This window comes from Ovis aries, chromosome 2, assembly GCF_016772045.2.
Source record: "Ovis aries strain OAR_USU_Benz2616 breed Rambouillet chromosome 2, ARS-UI_Ramb_v3.0, whole genome shotgun sequence".
Taxonomy (NCBI): domain Eukaryota; kingdom Metazoa; phylum Chordata; class Mammalia; order Artiodactyla; family Bovidae; genus Ovis; species Ovis aries.
In genome coordinates this window covers 132,834,807-132,853,894 of record NC_056055.1, presented here as the reverse complement: position 1 = coordinate 132,853,894, position 19,088 = coordinate 132,834,807, and the positions used below count along the sequence as shown (strand labels likewise).

The 19,088-nt window shown below is 40.4% G+C and overlaps 2 protein-coding genes and 1 pseudogene across 3 annotated transcripts in view; 1 reads left to right on the top strand and 2 right to left on the bottom strand.

The window, feature by feature from the left end:
* NFE2L2 (NFE2 like bZIP transcription factor 2) overlaps positions 1–659 on the bottom strand; it is a 32,578-nt gene extending 31,919 nt beyond the window's left edge. The window contains exon 1 of the mRNA XM_015093345.4: positions 467–659. Within this exon, the coding sequence (XP_014948831.2) occupies positions 467–511 (45 nt within the window). The 5' untranslated portion in view covers positions 512–659. The remainder of the gene's footprint in view (positions 1–466) is intronic.
* LOC132659200 (protein tyrosine phosphatase type IVA 1-like) overlaps positions 117–19,088 on the top strand; it is a 24,136-nt pseudogene continuing 5,164 nt past the window's right edge.
* Positions 12,818–19,088, bottom strand: part of LOC121818696 (uncharacterized) — a 125,739-nt gene continuing 119,468 nt past the window's right edge. For both annotated transcript variants that reach the window (XM_060409733.1, XM_060409734.1), the window contains exon 5: positions 12,818–19,088. This exon is cut by the window's right edge. The gene's annotated coding sequence lies outside the window, so the exon portion shown is untranslated.

The window sequence follows — 19,088 nt, the reverse complement described above, 5'->3', positions numbered from 1 at the left end:
GGCACATTTTTGCCGGCTCCGAGGCGGGGGAGCCGCGCAGCCCCGGAAGGGCCGGGCCGCGCCGGCTCAGACCGCCAGTGTCCGCCCTCTCCTACCCGGTTGCCTCCCGGCCGCTCAAACTCGGAGAGGGGGCCGGCCGCGGCTCCAGCATCTCGGCTCCGGCGACCGGGGACGCGGTTAGAGACGCACTTCGCCCCCACGCGCGCTGGCGTAGCCCCCCAACCCCAACCCTACCGCCCTCGGGGGCTGCGGGCGCGTTGTCAGTCACACCATTCCCCGCGCCCCCATACCCCTCGCAGCCCTTGGGGTCGCCACTCCCCTCCCCCGGCCCCAGCTCAAGCGCGGCGGCTCTGGTGTGTGCGCGGCAGCTGCAGTCCGCTCCGGCCACAGACGGGGAAAGAGGCCGATGCGGCTGTCCCTCCCGGGCCGCGGCTCCCTCGCGCCCCTGCTCCCGTCCTGGCACCACCTGCTGGGACGGCAGTCCCGGCGGGGGCAGCTCCAAGTCCATCATGCTGAGCTGGGGACGGTGCTTTGAGGCTCCCCGACGGCGGCCCTGTTCCGGCTGCCGAGGCTTGGAGCGGACACGGCGGTACTGGTGGCGGCGGCGGCTCCTGGGGGATCCTAGGAACTCGCTTCTCCCTGACTTGGCCGGAGTCGCCGATCGGGCTCTTGTCCCGCTCCGCCTCCCGCCCCGCGAGGGCGGGGCGAGAGCCCAAGGCCCTTCCTTCCCCAGCCAGCCGCCCGGGCCGACCTTCCGAAAATCCCCCACCCTCGCCGGGCTGACGCAAGAAGCTGGCCGTCCTGGGGCGGGAAAGAGTTGCGGGCGGGGGTCTCAGGGGCGGCTGCGGGCAGGCAGAGTGCCGGAGGAAGGCCCCCGAAGCTCGCCTGCCTCCGCTGTCAGTTTGCCCTTCTAGCGAATACGGCCATCGCTCCCCGCCCGTGGGATTGAGTTGTTTGCCGAAGGTCGCTGGGGTTCGGGTGCTTTGAAACAGTTTAAACAGTTGAAACAAACATGCTTGGAGACTCGGCAAAGGCGATGGTATCGGAGCTGCGCCTCCCTGCTTTGGATTTGCAGAACCTTGCCCGGCTTTCTCTCTCCCCACCGCCCGAGAGTGGCGCCAGCCCGGGGGGTGGGGGCCGGAAGCCGGGACCTGGGCCCAGCTCACGGCGAGCTGCCCTCTCGCTCCGGCTCAGCCAGTGAGACTGGCCCGGGGGAAGAGTGGACCGCGCGGGGAGCTCGTGCTCGGTCACCCTGATCGCCCTCCACTTACTCCCACGCCTTGCACTCTGGCCAGGCTTCAGTCCCCGAGGGCGAATGGAGAAGTCTCTTTGGATCGGAGAGTGGTCGAGCTTGCCCATCCGGAGCATTCTCTTCCCACCAGAGTGCACACGCCACACCATAGATGGCGATTTTTAACCCTGTTCGATATTACAAACGTGTCATAACCTCTAGAAGTTTTCACGTACTCAAGATACGATTTTAAAAACAAAAACGCAAAAAACAAGTTATAAAACTGTGTAGTATGGACCCGTTCTGTGAAAGCATGTACCTAGAAAAAAAAAAGTTCTTCAAAATATTACTAGTAATATTAATAGTTGCAGGACCTTGAATGATTTTTATCTCTTTGTTACTTTAAGTATGTTTTAAATCTACGATAAATGTGTATTATTCACTGCACCTTAAAAACAATTATTTAAAAAGTAGTCAGTGCCCAGAGCAAACTTCAAGTACTTGAAAACAGGAATATTGTGAAATCTTATGATTTAAAAAAGAATAGAGAAATGGTTTAGTTTTGTTTTCTCTTATGCAACAGCACTCTTTCTAGCTCTTTAACAAGCCTGATTTTCAGTTTATCACTTCTTCGAATTATGCAAAACCAGGTGGAGTAGACAGTGTCTGGCACTGGTTTTACTATTTCATTCAAAAACCTGACGCCAAAAAAAGAAAAAGAAAACCATAAAAGCCTGACTACAGCAGACCAACGCCCCCAAAGCTGCAAAGAACTTACTTTCTCTTGGTTGCGTAATTTGACCCTCCCAGGACTTACCTGTTGATTTATATGTTGGAATATTTCTTAAGGTAAGTGAAGCCTAAATTAATTGCCTGTAATTGAAGTAAGTTTCTTCAATTTGAATTAAACTTTCAGCTGTTAAGTGAGAAGGCTGCAAAATGATCTGCACACTAACAACAAGCTCAGGAGAAGTGATTTACAGTGAACCTGACATGGAATATGCAGAGACATTATGAAATGACATTTCTGTGTCAAAGAATGGCACCAGAGTATATTGCTAACAATTCAAGTTACTTATTAAAATTAGTACATGGAGAAGGTAGACAGAGAGCACAGGAGGCAGGCAATAACAAAGTCATATACGACATGATGGCTGCCCTCCAGCGGCTTATAAAATTTGGTATTTCCTTGTTGGGCAACAAATTTCCGTTGAGTTTAGACTGAATAAAATAAACTTTACTTTTGCAAAACTGCAATTACTGGGAGTATATTATTTCAGGCACCTGCAGAGTACATATTTTCAAAGGGAGGAGGACAATACAATAAGAGTCTGAACATGTTTAAGAAAAATTAAGGAAACAGCTAAAAAAAAGCTGTTTGGCATTAAATGGGGATTCAGCACAAGAGGAGGAAACCCCAGTCTCAGACCACCCACATCAAGGAGGTTGCTGGTCTTTGCAGAACTCTGATCCAAGATCATATCCATGTGAGAAACGAGGCCTTGCCCTCTAAACTTGAATGCAGTGCCATGAAGGCACAGATACTGTGCACTGAGAAGTTCCAGGATGCTGGGTTTTCTCTCCTGTCCTGTTGCCATGGGAGTTATTTTACTGACAGGCTCTCCTTGCTATTTTATTTTCCCACTCAATTGGCTTCACATGCTACTAACCTGTGTATGTTTCTGTTTATATCTGAGTTCTTTGCCATCCTTAGAAAGAGAACCCTCCGGGTACGCTTGAGATGCGTGACCAAGTTGTAATACTTAGTTCCAGAACTGTCGTAAAAAACAAGCATCGTCAGGTAAACCTTCCAAGCATGCAAAGTTTGGAAAATAGTGATGCAATGATCCCTTTATTTCACCTTCTCCGTGATCTAATCTGCCAAATTTGCAAGAACCAAGAAAGTACCTACTGTTTCCAAAGTCCTCCATCACCGTGAGGCTTCTTCCCTCTGCTTATTCCTTTTCACTGTACTCCATGTTTCACCAAGAAAGTATCCAAACTCCCTTGGCATTATTGTTAAAATTCTAAATTTGTACAGCCTCCAGCGGGAGCAGATCCAGTAGCCAGATTCCCCAGATGGCACTGAGTGAACTGCCCCTCCTGGCGTGTTGCTGTGCTTGTGTAGTCCCCTACATCGCATCAAGGCTGGCCCTGAGACTTGCTGTAACTTACACAAGGCCGGAAGTGACACTATGCCAAGTCTCCGCTAAGCTTTAAAAGGGCCTGACAGCTTTTAATTTCACAGTCTTAGAAGTCAGCCATCATATAAGAAGTCTGACTATCTTTGTGGGAAGAGAAGCTGTGGGGAAAAGCCCTGGGGATGGGACTTCAAGTGGAAAGAGCAGCTATGTGAACCAAGGCACCAGACATGTGAGTGAAGAAGCCAGACCAGCTCTTCTAGCCGCCCAGTTGAACCCCAGGAGACCTCAGCCCCAGCTGCTATGTGACTGCAACCATATATGAGAGACTCCAAGCAAGACCAGCAGAAGACTGCCTGGGTGAGCCCAGTCAGCCCAAAGAATTGTGAGAGATTGTAATAAATTGTTTTTAGCCACTACATTTTGGGGTGGTCTGTTTCATAGCAATAGATAACCAAACAGCATATATTGAATATCAAAGACAAGTTTTCTCCTGGCTGCTTTCTGTTTGTTAACAATTATTGGCGTCACATATAGGGATGGTACTTTGCAGTTTAATAAGAGTCTCAAACCCTCAGGAGCAATTGACCACCCTGTAAATGAAGAAGGCATTTTCCCTATGTTATACCCTCTTCACTGCTACATGCAAAGTAAATCACCTCATCACAGTATGTATCAGTATCACACCATTAGACAGATGATGGTGAGATATTCTCTTTATGCAAATACACTTAAGGAACACAGATATTCCATCAGTTAAGTAGATTGAGGTATATATGCATACAGAGATTTTGGCCCTAACATGACCTCATTTATCCCAGTTATGTAACATCCTTGCTGGGTATCTGCTGAGGGAATTTGAACTTCAGTAGCATCATGCCCAGTGGATAAACTTAACTTCAATACAGTAGTGTTCAGAATAATAGGTGTATTAGTTTAGAAACACACCCATAACATTGGTTCCTTGGTGAGCACACCTCACTGTGCAAGCTACTGATACAAAGAGTTGTATATTACCAAAGCCGGTTTTAACTCTTGTAGTTTCCTGCTCATAATAGAATGAGTGCCCTACAGGAACTGCAATGCAGTGTGTGAAGAGAAAAACCTGGAAGTTTAAAAGAGTGCTTTTGAATTATGTATGTTGATACCTACACAAAAATATATGCATAGGAAAAAAGACAAACATACACATTCTAAAATGTTATCCACAATTACTCTGATTAGGTTACAAATGCTTTTTATTTTTTCTCATTTTTGCCTGCCTGCATTTTCCTAAAAAAACATATATTACTTTTATAGTAATAAGCAGAAAAAAAAGTGGCATTGGGGTACAGAGGTAAAGGAGGAACCCTTGCTTTTCTCCCAAGACGCTGGGTCCATTTCATTTTCAAATTGAATTTTAACCACAAGATTTACAAATATTTCCATTCTGTGTTTACTAGAGAGGAGCCTGGAGAATTTGACCACATTTTTAGGTGTAGATGTAGTAAGGGTCTCAAGATCTGTTGCTCTTTCAATCTGCTGCTATATTTTCAGAGTTTCGCTCTGCAGAATAGGAGCCCCCGGATAAAGATGCATGTTAAGAGTACATAGAGAAGTGCAGGATCAAGTGATGGCAAAGCTGTTCATACATAACGTTGCTGCATGGGGAAATTAGAGTACAGAAAAACACACCTAGAGCTGTGACTGCAAGACTGGTTACCAAGTATTAATAATGGACTCTGAATGTCAGGTACTTCTCACTTTCATCTTTGTACTTTTCTGGATTGTTCAAAGATTTACAGTATGTGTTTTCAGAATTTGGGGGAGATCCACTAACCTGTTTGGACAAATAAAAGGCAAAATGCAATAATGTAAGAGCAGAGTATCCTCATGGACAGGCCTTGCAAAGTCTTTAACACTCAGAGGCTGGAATGTGAAAAAGGGAAGTAAGATTTGCCAACATACTTCTTTCTGGTGCAGACTCTCATTTTGACCTTTGAGTAATATTGAAATTAAAAGAACCCTTAGAGATACTCTGTCTCAAAGATGACAAGTATGTTTTACTTTGGTTGCTAACTCTAACTGATGAGTAGTGACTGCCTAAGATGTTTTGCTGAGAGGAATTCAGAAGCAGCTTCCTAATTTGGGAAGAAAAATTTCAGTGATTGACTAACAATGTCTGCCACGGGCACAGACAGATAGGTATATCAATATATGTCATGTGTTTTCCCTCCATGATCTAGTCCAGGTCTCTACTTTTACATTTGAAGAAATTGAAGGGATGAAGTGGTTACCAGTGAGCACAGAACTAGCTTTTGGCAGAGCCAGGAGTAGAAGAGCATTTATGTTCTTCCAGCAAGACGAACTGATTTGGACTTCTGAAGGCATATCTAGCACTGGACCAGAACTAAAGCCTCAGAGGCAAATGTTATTTACACGTCAGCACCTTATTTTTGGAAGAGGTTAATAACCTAGTTTATTAATAATTATTATTCCACATATTTTATAAACATTCCCTATAAATCATGACTATGTGATTAGTCCCCATATTATAAATGAAAAGACCACAAAACAATGAACTGAATTGCTCAAGGCCCAAGAAAATTATTTTATTTCAAACCGGCTGGACCTAAAGTCCAGAACTCCGGCCACTCTAGGTCAGATCTCTGCAGAGTCCCTTGGCTGGGCTGTATTTACTGAGAGTACCCACAGCAGAGGTCCCTGAAGATTACATTTTTCCACATTTCGTTTAATTAATTCCCCATAGGCTGAATGAGAAAGTATTTTTCACTAGAGAGAAAGCTTGCAAACAAATATGATAACAGGATTTCCACATGTAAGAACCTCAAAGTGAAGTGTAAGAAGAAACTAAATGAGCTATTTAGAACTTCATCCTCTCTGTGTAATGACACAGTTTTAATTTTTCTCTTTTAATGAAAAGGTCTAAGAACAAGGTGTACAATGTACTGACAAGACTGCAAGCTATTGTAACCCTTCCACTTTGTCCAACAAATTCAATTTCTCTGGTTGTATGCTTCTTAAAAAGCCTAACATGCAGGTAACTTTAATGTCAGTTTAGAGCTCTCTCTCCTCAAAAGATTCAGCTACTAGTTCATTACATTTTCTTTCTTCTGATGAAAAATAAATTATTTCAGTATTTGGAGTTTATAAACTTTCAAAAGCCTGTGATGGCAAATATACGAATTCACTTGCCTTTTTGAGTTTACACTATGGGCCATGCACTTTATATGGATTGTTTCATTTAATCCTTTCAGAAAACCAACGACATAGGTGTATTATTGTGCTCATGCTCAGTCCTGTCTGACTCTTCGATCCCATGGACTCTAGCCCACCAAGCTCCTTTGTCCACAGGCTTTTACAAGCAAGAATACTGGGAGTAGGTTGTCATTTCCTCCTCCAGGGGATCTTCTGCACCCAGGGATCCAACCTGTGTCTCCTGCTTTAGCAGGTGGATTCTTTACCACTGAGCCCCCTGAGAAGCCCATAGGTATATTACTACCCTCTTTAGAAATGAGGAAAATGAGGCTTAGAGAGGCTAGCTAATTTTATTTATTGTCAAACAGTTAGCAAGTAGCTGAGCAGGTCACTCTGGCTCTAAAGATTTTAAGCATGCAGATTTGCTGTCTGATGGATGTTTAAAAGAATGGCAAGGGTTAATTAGGGAACTCAGGAAAAAATGTTTTCTGAGATGTTTTGCCAAATATCCAGATAATTCACTCATTTAAAAAATAACAGTTGATGAAGGGTACCATGCTGTGGGTTAGAGGGAAGACCAAGATGAGTTAAGCTTGGATTCTACGCTCAACGTCCTTATAATCCAGTAATAAAACTTTCAATTGACCATAGCCAGTAAGTGGTGAATGCCACAAAAGGGTAGTCTATCCCACTTAATGGCAGAGGGTCACGGTTGATTCTTCCTTTTTAAGAAAAATTAGGACTTAGGCGCCTCCACTGCCGCCCAACAGTGACCGCCGCCACCCCTGCCCTGCTGCTGTCCCTGCCCGCCACTGCTGCAGCCTCGGGACCAGCTCTATGATTAGGCCACAGTGTTCAATGAGCAGATACACTCCTCAGTTCTGTGGTGTTCTCGGTCACACATGTAAGTTTCTGAAGGGCAGAGGAGATTACTGCAAGCACAGCATGACCTCTGTGCAGACAGGTGAACTGCAGAAATTCATTACTGCTCCACCACGAAGCCCTCAGAAGACTGGTTAACCTGGACACAGAAGTGTTGAGTTGAAATCCACAGAGCATTTTTTACAAGAGTTTTGACCTGGATGGGGTAGACCTCAGTACTCTTCCTTTCTGTTGCCTCACGATTACTGGATTGAAGAACTGCTGCTTCTTGTTAAGAGGTTCATTCATTCATTACTCCCAATTTCATACTCAAAGGCACTGAGAATTTCAAGTGGAGTATATTGAAGGTGACTCAGTTTCTTTGCATCATTTCTGTATTCAATTTTTTAAACTGTTTCATATCCCTATTGAGTTAACTAAATTAACATGGCTCGAATGAACCCCCAGCTCCTGTAGAAGTTACATACACATGAGATTTCTTATTACACACAACCCAACTGATGCGACCTTAAACAAATTTATAGAGGAACTTAAGAAGTTCCACAGTAGTAAGAGTATGTGAAGCAACTTAGGACACTACTCCTTGCGGAGAAAGAAGGCATCCGTGTTCTCAATTGGCCTTTTGATGATGGCGCACCACCATCTAACCAGATTGTTGATGACTGGTTACGTCTTGTGAAAATTAAGTTTCGTGAAGACCGTGGTTGTTGTATTGCTATTCATTGTGTTGCAGGCCTTGGCAGAGCTCCAGTGCTTGTCACCCTAGCACTAATTGAAGGTGGAATGAAATATGAAGATGCAGTACAGTTCATAAACCAAAAGTGGCGAGGAGCTTTTTAACAGCAAGCAACTTTTGAAGTATCGCCCTAAAATGCGGCTGCGCTTCAAAAACTCCATTGGGCATAGAAACAACTGTTGCTTGCGATAAAACCAGGGTGTGTGATGCCATTGCTTAGAAGTGGAACCTGAGACAGGATGGAATTTGTTGTACACAGTAGATAGACCGTTGGCTTGGTGAAGAAGTCTAATGAAGCTTCCATAGGAGTGTTGAAGAGCAGTTTTACCAGGCCACAAGCCTGGCAGAACTGCAGACTCTGTTCAGGTTATGATCAACCTATTTGGATACTAGTACAGAATTCATGCTGTTCAGCATTTAAAATGTGCTTATAATTTGTACCAGTTGACCTTTCCTGAAATCATGCAGTATTGAGTCATATCTTTAAATCTGTTTCCATGCCAGAATCTTATCAATATGTAAGAAATTTAGAAAGACTAGGTGCCAAAATACCCAGCACAATACTTATATATTTTTAGTATCATATAGAACAATCCCAGGAACTATGAACACTCTGGACCTTACGTGGTTTATTCCTTGCATCATTTCAAACACAGAAAGTAGGGCCTATGAGGTTTGCTCACAATATATTTACATCTCCCACACTCATACCAGTATACATCAGATTTGCTCCCTTTTTAATTAACCAAGTCTTACAGCGATTATTTAATATCTTTCTATAAATCTCATTTTGTGTTGTAGAAGGCCTCCATTTTGAAAATCTACATTGTGCAGAAACACATGTCTTTAATGTCTCCAGACAAAAGCCTTACAGTTCATTTTAATGTTTGCACTTTGGGGTGCAGCTTACAGGGAGATTGCCTTTGTCTTGTGCAGAACATGTAAAATATGCACTTTAATTTAGTAAGTATTTCTTAAAAGGTAGAAATACTTTGTTATTGTAACTAAAACAATTCTTAATCAAAATTTCTGAAATTCTTGTAATTTTTTCCACACTTACCTGAAGTTGTTTACCAACTTACTTTTGTTTGAAGTGTGATTCCCAGCCTCTCTTGCAAAAAAAAAAAAAAAAGTGGGTTTCTGCTAATGAATTAAGCAGACATTTAATATTTTATATACCTTTTGAGCTGTGTAACTTAATGTTTGGATACTTGACAATTTTATTTTATTTTGTAATTGATAAAACGTTGATGTGTATTAACGTTAGCTCAACCATTTATTTATACTGTCCAGGAACATGTGGTTATAGTACTGTGGAGAAATAAATTGTCCATGTTCACCAGCTTGTAAAAATCTAGTGCAAGAGCTTAAACATTAAATAAATGATGAAATGCAACAACAACAACAAAAAATCAACACAATGATTTTTTTGTAAGACAGTTTTATTGAGGTATAATCAACATGTAGTATGTAGCATAAATTTAAAGTATACAACTTGATAAGTTTTGATATATATATAGGTACATATATATATATATATATATATGAAGCCATCAACACAATTAAAATAATGAGTGTAAGTATTATCCCCCCAAATTTGCTCATGTCTCCTTTAATTCCCGCTTCTCTCTGTTCCCGCGTCCCATCTCTAGGCAACCAGTCATCTACTTTCTGCAACTATTAATTAGTTTGCATGTTCTAGAATATTATCAGTGGACTTGTCCAATGTGTACTCTTTTTAAATCTAGCTTACTTTGCTCTGCATAATTGAGGTTCATATATGTTGTTGCATGTATCCATAGCTAGTTCCTTTTTATTGTAGAGTAATATTCATTGTGAGGGTATACTTCTGTTTGTTTATCCACTCACATGTTGATAATATATTGGGTTGTTTGCATTTTTTAAGTTGTGAAACATGCATGTGTAAGTCTTTGTATGGATATACATTTCATTTCTTTTGGGTAGATACTTAGGAGTAGGATAGCTGGGTCATATGGTAGGAGCTTGGAGAAGGCAATGGCACCCCACTCCAGTACTCTTGCCTGGAAAATCCCATGGGCGGAGTAGCCTGGTAGGCTGCAGTCCATGGGGTTGCAAAGAGTTGGACATGACTGAGCGACTTCACTCTCACTTTTCTCTTTCATGCATTGGAGAAGGAAATGGCAACCCACTCCAGTGTTCCAGTGTTCTTGCCTGGAGAGTTCCAGGGACGGCAGAGCCTGGTGGGCTGCTGTCTATGGGGTCGCGCGGAGTCGGACACGACTGAAGCAACTTAGCAGCAGCAGCAGCACGGTAGGAGCATGATTTACTTTTATAAGAAATGCTAGAGCTTTTCCTAAGTGGAAGAGTTTCAGTTCCTCCATATCCCTTCCAAGATTACTTGATATTATTCATATATATTATAATTAATATTTAATACATAGTATATTTATATATGCACACATGTATATGTGACACATGTAATTATTAATAAATATGTGCATATGTATATACTTTTCATTGAATTCACATCTCCCAATGACTAAAGATGATGACCATCTTTTCATGGCACAGCAATTTTAATGTGTAATATAATGTTTTTTATATGTTGACTGAAAGGAAGGGATGCATCCCTACAATATACTTCATTATTAGAAACTTTACTGTTAGGTAAATCAAAGAGCTATGGTACGGAAATATCTTGAATGTTGATTTACATGACATATAAAATCCAGAAAATATAAAATAGGCACCTTAGTGAAAATTTGAGTTATTGAGAAAAAAAACTACAGAATACTAAGATTTTACTTTCAGCTGGTACCTCTGAATTTCTTCCACTCACCATGCATTGATGGACCCACTTGTGGTTCCTGCACCATACTGAGAAGCAAGAAGTATTATCTCTCTCTTTTTTTTCCTCTCCTTTTGAAACCCTGGTTGTTGCCAGGTACAATTTTAATCAAATTGGCTAAAATCATCTATTAACTACTCTTCTGAAAAGGCACTGCAATTTTATTGTTTTTTTAAATGGGGCCCTAAACACCAAATAAATAGACGTTTTGTGAAAATACTGATTTATAAAATAGAGGAAGTTTTTTCTGCACACTATAGAATTCTCCATAAAGGAACATTACAGAGACATTTCTTGTTAAAGTGTGCCCATTCTAGTATCTTGGGGAAGTAATTACTGTACAGTCAGCAGCAAAAAATAGGTCCTTTCAATTTCAATTGTCCACTCCAGGAAGAAGGTCACATAATACCAACATTTAATCTCCTAATAGTCTATTCAATTTAATAAAAAAAATCATTGGGTGTACTGTTCAAGGTGCCCCACGTGAGACTTGACTGAGCACATACTATGTATGAGGTTCTGCTTCCAGACACCTCACATGTTTTATTACTAATCTTTACAACACCATTTTATAGGTGATAAATCTGAGCACAATCTAGTATAGTAACTTGGCCAAGACACACAGTTCCATGATTCAGTAACTTGGCTAAGGTTCCACACCAGAGTTCAGGTGAAACCCTAGGAGTTTTTTTGTTTGTTTTGGTTTGGTTTTTTCGGCCACTCCACAAGGCGTGAGGGATCTTAGCTTCCCAATCAGGGATCGAAGCCCTGTCTCCTGCAGTGTAAGCACGGAATCCTAACCACTGGCCTATCAGGGGATTCCCTGAAATCCTAGATTTAATTCATTCCAAAACCTTTGTTTTTTTCACTAAGCCAAGCTAGTCCCAAGACACCAATTCTTTGTGAATAATTAAACTATGTAGGAACTCTGAGCTATCCTATCATTTTTGCCATGCACCTCATTTAACTTTGAAGGGTGAACCATAGTTTTATGCTATTGGGATATATTAAAGCCTTGCCATAATTTTCACACTGAAATTCAAGTAATATTGTCCATGTATTTGTTTTTCTTTCTTGATTGTTGTTTACCAACCCACTACTATTGATCTAAATGTATAAATACATAAAAAAGAAGGGCCCCTAGAAACCTGTATTTGATTGTTAGTGGCTCACAGGTGAATTTGAAGAATATTACTCTAAGGAATACAATTCAGATTTCACGGCCCAAGATCTTCAGAGCAAACTGCCAATCAATGTCAGATTTGATCATAGGACTTCATCAAAATTATCATTTTTCCTACAGATCACCTTTATGGTTTCAATGGTCTATACCCTGTTCTGAGTGAGTTATGCATTAATCACTTACTATAGTATGAATCTGTTACCTCTTAGAAAGCTTAATTTGAGAAGAGTAGGTATGAGGAAGAGATTGACATCAACATGGCTAACAGAAGAAAAGTCAGATACCTCTTAATAAATGTAATAATAATATAATATGAAAATATTACAAGATCGTTAAAGATATAGTAGGTTTCATATGGGCATTCAAAAGACGGAGAGAAGAGCAGTTCAAATAAATGAAAGATAAGGTTATAGGAAAGTTCAAGGATTAAAAGGTAAAAGGATATGAAGACATCCCTGGTGGTCCAGTGGTTAAGAATCCTTCCTATCCAGGGCATGTGAGTTCAATCCCTGGTGGGGGAACTAAGAGCCCACATGTTGCGGGACAACTAAGCCTGAACACCGCAACAAAGACCCAGTGCAGCCAAACACACAAACAAAAACAAGGTAAAGGAATATAACAGGAAAGGACTAACTTTATTTAAACATTGATCATTTTAATGCTGAGTATTATAATGACCGAAATTAACAGTGATGCGGTGTAATTTTATGGTCTTCAGACACTCAGAAGTACATTGTGTGTACTATTATAGAGTACTTTTTCTCAAGAAATTATATATAAAGCATCAGAGAATTTAAAAATCAAATAATATTGTGTACTTTTTTAAAAAAATGGAACTATAGTTGATATACAGTATATTACAGGTATACAATATAGTGATTCTCAATTTTTAAAGGTCATAGTCTATAAGTGAAAGTGTTAGTTACTCAGCTGTCTCCAACTCTTTGCAACCCCATGGACTGTAGCCCGCCAGGCTCCTCTGTCCATGGAATTCTCCAGGTAAGAATACTGGAGTGGGTCGCCATTCCCTTCTCCATAGGATCTTCCTGACCCAGGGATTGAACCTGGGTCTCCCGCAATGCAGGCAGATTCTTTGTCCTTTGAGGCACCAGTCCATAAATATAGCTATTATGGTTATAAAATATTGACTATATCCATAGTGTTGTACAATATACCTTGAAGCTTATTTTCTATATAATAGTTTGTACCTAAGCCCTTACCCCTATTTAGCCCCTCCCCATTCCCTGCCCCTGATGATAACTGGTAGTTTGTTCTCTATATCTGTGAGTCTGCTTCCTCTTTTGTTATATTCACTAGTTTGTTGTATTTCTCAGATTATACATAGCAGTGATATCATACAGTATTTTCCTTTCTCTGACTTATTTCACTTAGCATAATACCATCCAAGTCCATCCATGTTGCTGCGAATGACAAAACTTTCATCCTTTTTGTGGCTGAGTAGTATTCCATTGTGGGTATATGTGTGTGTGTGTGTGTGTACATATATTTAATATATATATTTCTTGTTGTTCAGTTGCTTACTGTTTGCCACCCAATGGCCGGCAGCACACCAGGATTCCCTGTCTTTCATTATCTCCTGGAGTTTGCTCAAACTCATGTCCATTGAGTTGGTGATACCATTCAACCATTTCATCCTCTGTTACGCCCTTCTCCTCCTGCCCTCAATCTTTCCCAGCATTAGGATCGTTTTTAATTAGTCAACTCTTTGCATCAGGTGGCCAAAGTACTGGGGCTTCAGCTTCAGCATCAGTTCTTCCGATGAATATTCAGGGCTGATTTCCTTTAAGATGGACTGGTTGGATCTTCTTGCTGTCCCAGTGACTCTCAAGAGTCTTCTCCAGCACCACAGGTTGAAAGCATCAATTCTTCAGTGCTCAGCCTTCTTTATGGTCCAACTTTCACATCCATACATGACTGGAAAAACCATAGCTTTGACTATATGGACATTTGTAGGCAAAGTGATGTCTCTGTTGTTTTAAATCTGTCTAGGTTCATCATAGCTTTTCTTCCAAGGAGCAAGTGTCTTTTAATTTCATGGCTGCAGTTAACATTCCCAGTGGTTTTGAAATCCAAGAAAATAGTCTGTCATTCTTTCCATTGTTTCTCCATCTATTTGCCATGAAGTTATGGGACTGGATGCCATATCTTAGTTTTATGAATGTTGAGTTTAACAGTCATATGCTCTGAAAGCATTAGTACTTGTAACGCTTTCTCTAGAATTTAAAAAATTCTCCTGGGTACTATGACAGAGGCAATATAAGCACAGATAGATCTGGGTTTACTTACTTAACTTGTTGTGTGATTCTGGGAAAGCTGATTTATCTTACTGAATCCGTTTTTCTCATCTGTGAAATGAAGGTTGTTGTGAAGTTAACTGGCATAATGTATATATTTAAAGTTACTTGTGAAGATGAAATGATAACCCTAAACCAAAAAATTAGGATGTGAAAAACACTGAAGTAATAATAGACCGCTGCCAATTTATAAACATAAACTATTAAGTTCTTTTCATAAATGTTTCATATTTGGGCATAATAAAAAAGAACTGGTCTGAACTTGGAAGACCTAGAGATTCTTCAAAATGAAAATAAAGGAGTTGGCTTAGATTTAAGCTCTTCAAGGGCTAGAGACTTTGCTATTTTGGTTTATCCCTAGTGTATTTTATTTAACTTGATATGGGAGACTCTTGATAAATATTTGCTAAATGAATGAATGATTGCATGAATAGACTTGTTGATTTCTAAATTTTCTTCCAACATCAAAGCACTGCTTTTACAACAAGATGACAGGAAAGACAGTACATTGTATGAGAGTATTTTGTAGAAAATATTTTGTTGTGTTTTATTGGAGCACATGAATTAAAAATATCAGCTGCTGGTTTGGCTAAGACCTTGGTATTTATATTGAAACAGGGGAGGCTGTATATGTCATTTTTGTACTTTTTTTTGTTAGATACTTGTAACATTTATTTTCTACTCATCATGGAATTTTCTGAGTCAAACGAACATGACCTTGAAGGAGACTCTGTAACACGCTGCTGCTGCTGGTGCTAAGTCGCTTGAGTCGTGTCTGACTCTGTGTGACCCCATAGACGGCAGCCCACCAGGCTCCCCCATCCCTGGGATTCTCCAGGCAAGAACACTGGAGTGTTCTGTAACATGAGCTTTGCTTTATTATAAGGGAATGTCAGATTCCAGTTATAAAATATTATAAATAATTTTTAATAATGGCAGTGAAAAATAAGGAATAATTCTTAGTGTTCCTTGCAACTCATTATGTTTGTAACTTAGGAGTCCTTGCTGGTTAAATTCTCTGGTACTACTGCCAAGAATTTGAAGACTGCATAAACATTTTCATTTGCTGAAATATTAATGTCTTAATTTCAAAACCACATAACACTTGGGTCAATAGCTAATGATCTCTACCATTCAATTTTACATTGCCCTTAACTCAGAAATATTTTCCAACCTCAATTCTACATATGGGATTGAACACGCTATGGAAAGCCAGTGGCTCACTATGAGGAGAGGAGATCAATATTGATCTTATCTACTTATATTTGGTATAAGCAGAGCTGGAACTGTCACAACTACATGATTTCAGGGACTCAAATAATCATGCTTTCCTTGCTTAGTACATGCTTTTAAAAGAACTTTCCTACCTGTTTCTCAGTGACTAAATTGTTGGCACTGGTTTTTCTCTGAGTGGTACGTGTAGGAGTAGGGGAAAGTTTACTTCCTACCTTTTGTATTTCTGAATTGTTTGATATTTTTAAGCAAGCACCGCATGCTCGGTTGCTTTAGTCATGTCCGACTCTCTGTGACACCATGGACGGTAGCCCGCCAGGCTCCTCTGTCCATGGGATTTCTCAGGCAAGAAAACTGGAGTGGGTTGCCATGCCCTCCTCCAGGGGATCTTCCCAACCCAGGGACTGAACCCACGTCTTTTGTGTCTCCTGCATTGGCAGGCAAATTTTTTACCACTGCGTCACCACAAGAAAGGCCTATTTACATATTAACATTTGAATAAGTAATATATACTCATAATTCAAATATTTAAAACTATAAATGTGAAAGTCTCTTCCTTTCCTATCTCCCATTCATTAGATCTCCTCCCCCTTTCTCCTCCGAATCTACTGTTACTGGTCTCTTGGATATTATTACACAGTAGCTTATGTATATATGTATATAAGCTTATACTTAAGTGTATTTTTTTCTTTTTATCACACAAAATGTAGTGGGTAATGGATACTGCTCTGTATCTTGCATTTTTCCTTAAATATATCTTGGAGGTTTTTCTGTATCAGTACAATATAGAGCACATCCTCATTATCTTTCTTATTTCTATCTTTTTATAGCTGTATAATTTTCCATTAATATGGTGTGCTTAATTGCTCAGTCGTGTCTGACTCTTTGTGACCCCATGGACTGTAGCCCACTAGGTTCCTCTGTCCATGGGGATTCTCCAGGCAAAAATTCTGGAGTGAGTGGCCATGCCCTCCTCCAGGGGATCTTCCCAACCCAGAGATCGAACCCAGGTCTACCGCATTGCAGGTGGATTCTTTACCATCTGAGCCACCAGGGAAGCCCAAGAAGCCTGGAGTAGGTAGCCTATCCCTTCTCCAGGAGCTCTTCCCGACCCAGAAACTGAACCAGGGTCTCCTGCATTGCAGGTGGATTCTTTACCAGCTGCTACCAGGAAGTCACTTAATATACTGAGTGCTAAGTTGCTTCAGCCAAGTCCGACTCTTTATGATCCCATGGATTGTAGCCCACCAGGCTCTTCTGTCCATGGGCTTTCCCAGGCAAAAATATTGGAGTGGGTTGCCATTTCCTTCTCCAGGAGAACTTCCTGACCCAGGGATTGAACTTGAGTCTCCTATATTGGCAGGTGGGCTCTTTACCACTAGTACCACTGGGTGGTCAAAAAGTTCATTCAGATTTTCCTACAACATCTTATGGAAAGAAAACTGAGCAAAATTTTTTGCCAACTCAAGATATGAATGCATCATGATTTATTTAACAGGTATTGTATTGATGGTCACTGGACTGTTTCTAATCTTGATATTACAAGTAATGCTTCAATTAATAACCTGTACCTACATTATTTTAGGTGTCAAATCTATTCATAAAATATATTCAGTTAGAAGGGATTGTTGAGTCCAAGGGTATATGTGCTTGTAAGACTGGTTGATCTTGCTAAATTAACCTCCATGGTCTTGTTACAATTTATAATCATACAAAGACAATCAGACTTAGATTTTTGAAAATCTGATATGTGAAAAATTATATATCAGCATAGCTTTAATTCACATTTATCTTATGTAAGAATTTGAATATCTTTTCATATACTTATGAACTTCTCTATGAGTTATGATATTGTGATTTATAATGAGAAATATATATTTGTTTTTCTGGCACAGAGCTCCTAAAACCTTTGGAATTCCCTAAGTGGTGATAGCAGTAAACATGTATCATGTTATGTTAACAAGACAACTTTTAGAAAGCACCTAAGATTGAGGGCTGGTTGACAGGGGAGCCAGTGATGTGATTAGAGGGCTGGAACTTGTTTCTCCATGTCCTGGGAGGGGAAAGGGGCTGGAGATCGAGTTCTATCACCAATGAAAAAGAATTTAGTCGATCATGTCCATGTAATGAAGTCTCCATACAAAACCAAAAGAAGAGATTCCGAGATCTTTTGGGACTGGTGACACATGGAGATTTAGGGAGAGTAGTGAGCCTGGAGAGGGCTAGGAAACTCCTCAACCTTTCCCCATACTTTATCTTATGCATCTCTTCCATCTGGCTGTTCCTGGGTTATCTTCTTTTACGGTAAACCAGTAATCCAATAAGTAATCCAATTTATCTGAATTCTGTAAGCTACTCTACCAAATGAATCAAATCTAAAGAGGGGAGCATTGGAAATTCCAATCTATAGCCCTTCTTTAGAAGCACAAGTGACAACTTGGACTTGCTACTGATCTCTGAAGTGGAAAATGGACCGTCTTGGATTAAACCCTTAACCAGCCAGATCTAATGTTACCTCTGGGTAGGTAGTGCCAGAACTGAGCTGAATTGTAGGACAGTCAGTTTGTTGATATAAGAATCTGCCCCCTGCACACACACAAACACACACACACTGGAATTGGTACCAGAACTCTTTAGTTATTTATTGATTTCCATTCCCCATGTTTCTATTGGGTCATCAATTTTTTTGTTCTTATTTATTTCTAGTAGTGCTCTGTATATAAGGGATATTAGTATTTTGTAATATGACTTGAAAATACTTTTTCCTGGTTTAATTATGGTGCTATATATATATATATATATATCCACACAGAATTTTTAAAAAATTTTTTACATAATTGAATTTATAAATTTTTAAATGGCTTCTGGATTTTGAGTCACATTTATAAAGAACTTCCAAGGTTATAAAGAAATTCTTTCACAGTTTTAGTAATTTTAGTATGATTTTTTTATACTGAAATATATGATTTCTTTACATTTTATTGTACAGTGTGAAGTATGGATCTAGTTTTATTCCAGATGACTATTCAGTTATACCAATACCATTTATTGAACAGTTGCTCTTTTTCCTGATGGTTTATCATATACTAATTCCTTTATCTATCTGGGTCTGTATCAGAACACTCTTGGGGCTTCTCAGATGGCACTTGTCGTAAAGAACCCACCTATCAAGGCAGGAGACATAAGAGACGTGGATTTGATCCTTGGATCAGGAAGATCCACTGGAGGAGGTCATGGCAACCCACTCCAGTATTCTTGCCTAGACCATCCCCATGGACAGAGGAGCCTGGTGGGCTACAGGCCATAGCGTCATGCAGGGTCGGACACTACTGAAGCAAC